This window comes from Etheostoma spectabile, unplaced genomic scaffold (assembly GCF_008692095.1).
Source record: "Etheostoma spectabile isolate EspeVRDwgs_2016 unplaced genomic scaffold, UIUC_Espe_1.0 scaffold333, whole genome shotgun sequence".
Classification (NCBI taxonomy): domain Eukaryota; kingdom Metazoa; phylum Chordata; class Actinopteri; order Perciformes; family Percidae; genus Etheostoma; species Etheostoma spectabile.
This window is the reverse complement of record NW_022605586.1, coordinates 243,770-250,578: the sequence shown is the minus strand read 5'-3', so window position 1 is coordinate 250,578 and position 6,809 is coordinate 243,770. Positions and strand designations below refer to the sequence as shown.

The window sequence follows — 6,809 nt, the reverse complement described above, 5'->3', positions numbered from 1 at the left end:
TGAAGATAACTTTAAACTAGTCTTAACTTTGAAGAAATACACTCTATACATTGCTAATTTGGTAAATGACTATTCTAGCTGCAAATGTCTGTTTTTTGGTGCAATATCTACAAAGGTGTATAGAGCCCCTTTCAGCAACTATCACTCCAGTGGTTCCTAATGGTACAATGTGTTTGCTCATTGGCTCAGAAGGCTAATTGATGATTACAAAACCCTTGTGCAATCATGTTCCCACATCTGAAAACAGTTTAGTCGTTACAGAAGCTACAAAACTGACCTTCCTTTGAGCGATTGAGTTTCTGGAGCATCACATTTGTGGGTGATTGAACGCTCAAAATGGCAAAAAAGAGAACTTCATCTGAACTCGACAGTCTATTCTTGTCCTTAGAAATGAAGGCTATTCCATGCGAGACATTGCTAAGAAATTGAAGATTTCCTACAACGGTGTGTACTACTCCCTTCAAGGCAGCACAAACAGGCTCTAACCAGAGTAGAAAAAGAGGGAGGCCGCGTTGCACAACTGAGCAAGAAGATAAGTACATTAGAGTCTCTAGTTTGAGAAACAGACGCCTCACAGGTCCCCACTGGCATCTTCATAAAATAGAACCCGCAAACACCAGTGTCACATCTACAGTGAAGAGGCGGCTGCGGGATTCTGGCTTCAGGGCAGAGTGGCAAAGAAAAGCCATATCTGAGACTGGCCAATAAAAGAAAAAGATTAGATGGCAAAGAACACAGACATTGGACGAGGAAGACTGGAAAAAGTTTTGTGGACGGATGAATCCAAGTTTGAAGTGTTTGGATCACAAAGAAGAACGTTTGTGAGATGCAGAAACAATGAAAGATGCTGGAAGAATGCCTGACGCCATCTGTTAAGCATGTGGAGGTAATATGTGGTCTGGTTGCTTTGGTGCTGGTAAGGTGGGAGATTTGTACAGGGTAAAGGATTCTGAATAAGGAGCTATCACTCCATTTTGCAACGCCATGCCATACCCATTGGACGCGCTTGATGTGCCCAATTTCATCCTACAACGGACAATGACCCTAACACACCTCCAAATTGTGCAAGAACTATTAGATCAGAAGCAGGCAGCTGGTATTCTATCGGTAATGGAGTGGCCAGCGCAGTCACCAGATCTGAACCCCATTGAGCTGTTGTGGGAGCAGCTTGACCGTATGGTACGCAAGAAGTGCCCATCCAACCAATCCAGCTAGAATGCCAAAGGTCTGCAATGCTGTAATTTGCTGCAAATGGAGGATTCTTTGACGAAAGCAAAGTTTGATGTAAAAAAAATCTTATTTCAAATACAAATCATTATTTCTAACCTTGTCAATGTCTTGACTCTATTTTCTATTCATTTCACAACGTATGGTGGTGAATAAGTGTGACTTTTCAGGAAAACACAAAATTGTTTGGGTGACCCCAAACTTTTGAACGGTAGTGTAAATAATAAAAAACGTCAATGATGTAAACAAAAAGTCCCAAAAATTTTTTTTTAAAGTCAAACGTTAAAAGCACGTGTAAAGAAATGTATAAAAAACAATGTCAAAAGCTTTGCACGCCACCTCAATCCTTTTTTGGCTAAACACAAAATATCGAAAATGTCAAACTTTAAAAACAAAAAATGTGTAAACAAAACCCACATTAAAATACTGTCAAAAAAGTGTCAACGATGTAAACAAAAAGTCCCAAAAACATTAAAAATAAAAATTCAAACGTTAAAAGCAGGTGTAAAGAAATGTGGAAAAAAACGTCAATAGCATTGCACGCCACCTCAATTCTTTTTTGGCTAACGGCACATTCAAATCATATGATTATGATACAATGACGCCCACGCTGTATTATTCCAAATTTACTTGCCCAACGTGGCGTTTTACTTGCCCTGGGCAATCAGGAGACACTTATTGTTGAACCCTGGACTTTCCATATTGAGCCCTGCCTGACTGAGTGTGTTGTGTTTGTGATCTGTGGCTGCGCTTTGCTTGGGGAGGAGATGTGTTTACAGAATTCTGCGCGTCTAATCAATGTCTAGGTTCAACTGCTACAACTGCTATTTGCACACTTAATGTCGGCTGACTGACTTCGTATCCACACACAGTCAAGACAAATTAGTGAGTTAGGAGTGTCTAACCTTAAAGAGTTGTGTGATGAGCAAGCGCAGGTCGTAGGAATAGCGGCTGGGCGCTGGGTTGTAGCGTCCCCTGCAGATTTTACTGACCAGCTGACGGAGACTGCTGCCCTCAAACTGCAGGGGAGGACAGACAGGGAGCCAGACACACAGACAGACAGGGAGACAGACAGACAGGGAGACAGACACACACAGACAGACAGGGAGACAGACAGACACACAGACAGACGGACGGAGAGACAGACAGACAGACAGACGGACAGACAGACGGACAGACAGACGGATGGCCAGACAGAAAGACACACAGACACACAGACGGACAGACAGACAGACGGACAGAAAGACATAGACAGATGGACAAACAGACAGACAGACAGACAGACAGACAGACAGACAGACAGATAAAAAGATATATAGACAGACAGACACACAGCAAGACAGATAGAAAGATATAGACAGACAGACACACAGACAGACGGACAGATAGACAGACAGACAGACAGACAGACAGACAGACACACAGACAGACAGACACACAGACGGATAGACAGACAGACAGACAGACAGACATGCACAGACCCACACACACACAGACAGACAGACACACGAACAGACACACAGACACACACACAGACAGACAGACACACAGACACACAGACAGACAGACGGATGGACAGACACACAGTAACTCATTTATTAAAGTCTGACATTCAAAACTTTACTCAAAAGTTACTCAAATAATAGTACAAAAGTATCAGCATCAAAATATCATATCTAGTTTCTAGCTGTGTGTTTGTGTGTGTGTGTGTGTGTGTGCTTGGCGTTGTGCAGCTTACTGGATGCCTCAGGGTGCAGATTTCATACAGGACACAGCCCAGAGACCAGATATCCCTGCAGAGGAAACACACACACACAAACACACACACACACACACACACACACACACACACACTTGCATTATGAAGAGGGATTTAAAATGCAATCTAACGTTAATTTAACTCTAATAATTTGACAGACAAACTCTCGGATTTAGTTGTATCACACCAAAATGTTTTGAGCTTGACAAATTCAGAGTTTCTATAGAGTCAATATAAAGCAGCTTGTTTTGTGAATCTTGTGTAATGTCTTGTCTAACATCTTGGGTAATATCTTGTGACATATTTCTTGTTGAAACAGGATTCTGGGGCAGGACCTAACATTATCTCCTGTCTCCCTGAGCTAAAGACATAAACACCAGAAACCAAAGAGTTAAGTTTCCAATCAGAGCGCAGCTACCAACAGAAACGTCGTTTTCAGTCCTGAAGTCATACGACAGCTCTGGCATTCACTTTTTTGGCAAGGAATCCAGTCTGTGCATGTGTGTGTGGGCTCTTGCACTTCTATCTTTGTGAGGTCCTACGAAAGTTTTAGACCTTGAGAATGAGGACATTTTCAGAAATGGAGGACATTTTTATCCTTACTTCAAAGGACCGTTTGAGAGTTTAGAATTAGGGTGAAGGTTGGAGTTTGAGGCTCAGGCATTGATTATGTAAATACAGGGTCTCACAAGTATAGCAATCCAAACATGCTGTGTGAGTGTGGGAAAGAGGAAGTAACTTTGACCTTCAGTTGTATCAAAACAACAACGCGGAGGCAAACAGAAAGAGAACGATAATCAGTTTGCATGTCTAAGTTTCCTGTTAGCGAGTGTGTGTGTGTGTGTGTGTGTGTGTGTTTGTGTGTGTGTGTGTGTGTGTGTGTGTGCGTTGTAGTTGTTGGAATGAAACCTCCCTCTGAGTGAATGTGCAGCAGTGCAATTAGTACGATTGCAGAAGCATGAGCTCTTAAATCAACCACAAAAAAAAGGAAGCGCGCTCGTCTCTGCCCACAGGGCTTCATTTTGACCTGAGCAACCCCCCCAAACAATGATTAACCAATCATAGCTTAGACCACGTTTATAGGCACAGCAGGCTGTGTGCGAAGCTGTGTGCATGGTGCTGTCATAACAGAGATATTCGGCACTTAGCCTTTACTTTCCATAACTACAGACACAAAAGCAAACGTGTGAGGGATTGTTTTTAACATTGTGTTTACATCCTCTAATCAGCAGTTATATCTCTGGCGAACCTAATTACTTATTATACCATGGTCTGGGTGAATACTCAATTCTGATTGGTGCAGGGTGTCCATAAAAAGTGATGTAGGACACCTACTAAAAGAGTTCTGGTGAAATTGACTGACTACTGTTCTAAATGAATTTACTACATTAAAGGTCCCATAACATGGTGTTCTTTGGATGCTTTTACTGTATATATACCTTAGTGGTTCCCTAATACTGTATCTGAAGTCTGTTTTATATAGACCTTAGTGGTCCCCTAATACTGTATCTGAAGTCTCTTTTATATAGACCTTAGTGGTCCCCTAATACTGTATCTGAAGTCTCTTTTATATAGACCTTAGTGGTCCCCTAATACTGTATCTGAAGTATCTTTTATATAGACCTTAGTGGTTCCCTAATACTGTGTCTGAAGTCTCTTTTATATAGACCTTAGTGGTCCCCTAATACTGTATCTGAAGTCTCTTTTAAATAGACCATAGTGGTCCCCTAATACTGTATCTAAAGTATCTTTTATATAGACCTTAGTGGTTCCCTAATACTGTATCTGAAGTCTCTTTTATATAGACCTTAGTGGTCCCCTAATACTGTATCTGAAGTCTCTTTTAAATAGACCATAGTGGTCCCCTAATACTGTATCTAAAGTCTCTTTTATATAGACCTTAGTGGTTCCCTAATACTGTATCTGAAGTCTCTTTTATATAGACCTTAGTGGTCCCCTAATACTGTGTCTGAAGTCTCTTTTATATAGACCTTAGTGGTCCCCTAATACTATATCTGAAGTCTCTTTTAAATAGACCTTAGTGGTCCCCTAATACTGTATCTGAAGTCTCTTTTATATAGACCTTAGTTTTCCCCTAATACTCTATCTGAAGGTGGAGGCTGGGGGGGGGCCTTGACCAACTGCCACTTTGCCCGTTTGAAAGCCATGATGTGTCTCTCTCATGGGGGGGCCGGCAAAGCAGAGAAAGATGAAGTAACCTTGCCCCTTATGACCTCATAAGTAGCAAGAAGCCAGAGCCACCCATCTGAGCTTTCAAGATTTTTCTGGCGGAGTTTGGCCCTGATGTTGGTATTTTTACAGTAACATGACATTGAATTCTGTCAACTACAACCTAGTCTATATCCACAACGTTCAAATCCGGAAATTCTACCTGATGTCCGTTACCTTCCTTTTTCTTAGTAATTTTGAACGGACTAAAACTACATATATATATATATATATATATATATATATATATAGTATACTATATAATACTACTATATAATACTATATATAGCTATCTGAAGTTCCCTCCTGCTTCAAACGCTCAACAATCATCCCAGTCCCCAAAAAACCCTCCATCTCTGGACTAAATGACTACAGGCCTGTTGCCCTGACATCTGTAGTCATGAAGTCCTTTGAAAGACTGGTGTTGGCCCACCTGAAGGACATCACAGTCCCCTTGCTGGACGCCCTGCAGTTTGCCTACAGGGCAAAAAGATCGGTGGATGATGCAGTCAACTTGGGACTGCATTACATCCTGCAACACCTCGACTCCCCAGGGGCTTATGCAAGGATCCTGTTTGTGGACTTCAGCTCGGCGTTCAACACCACATCACCGGACATCCTCAGCACCAAACTCTCCAGCTCACTGTACCAGCTCACCTGTCAGGGGATCACAAAACTTCCTGCTGACAGGAGTCAGACAGGTGAGGCTGGGGAACATCACATCCAGAACACGACTATTAGCACTGGCGCCCCCCAGGGTTGGGTGCTCTCCCCAGCTTTGTCCCTTACACCAATGACTGCACCTCAGAGACCTCTTGTAAACTCCTGAAGTTTGCTGACGACACAACGGTCATCGGACTATCGGGACGGTGATGACTCGGTACAAAAAGGGAGAGTGGATCAGCTGGCTCTCTGGTGCAGTAGAAAACCTTGAGCTCAACACGCTCAGACTGTGGAGATGATCGTGGACTTCAGAGGCCCCCCTCTTCCCCCCATCACCATACTCACATCCCTGTGTTGCTGGTGGAATCCTTAGGTTCTGGGATCACATATCACCAGGACCTGAAGTGGAGCCCAACTCAGACACCATCATCAAAAAGGCCCAGCAGAGGATGTACTCCTGCGCCAGCTCAGGATGCTCAACCTGCCTAAGCTGCTGATCCACTTCTACTCAGCCATCATCCAGTCTGTCCTCTGCACGTCCATCACTGTCTGGTTTCGATCTGCCACCAAAAAGGACAGGAGCAGACTACAACGGACAGTTAGGACAGCAGAAAAGATCATCTTTGCCAACCTGCCCTCCGTTCATGACTTATACACACCCAGAGTCAGGAAACGGGCAGACCCATCTCACCCCGGACACAACCTGTTCCAGCTTCTCCCCTCTGGTAGGCGCTACAGAGCACTGTACGTCAAAACCAACAGACTCAGGAACAGTTTCTACCCACAAGCCATCTCTCTGATGAACAGCTGACTTCTTACCGTCAGTGTCAGGTTCAAATCTGGTCAATAACCCAGTAACACTGTGTCTACAGCACCGGTTCCACTTATTATTCCACTTATTTAGTATTATTCATCATTCTCATTCTCATAT

The 6,809-nt window shown here is 43.1% G+C and overlaps 1 protein-coding gene across 1 annotated transcript in view; it reads right to left on the bottom strand.

The window, feature by feature from the left end:
• nek5 (NIMA related kinase 5) overlaps positions 1-6,809 on the bottom strand; it is a 202,024-nt gene that overhangs the window by 153,800 nt on the left and 41,415 nt on the right. Inside the window, exons 8-9 of the mRNA XM_032511198.1 lie at positions 2,966-3,020; positions 2,133-2,246 (exon numbers count right to left, since the gene is read on the bottom strand). Coding sequence (XP_032367089.1) covers positions 2,133-2,246; positions 2,966-3,020 — 169 coding nt within the window. The remainder of the gene's footprint in view (positions 1-2,132; positions 2,247-2,965; positions 3,021-6,809) is intronic.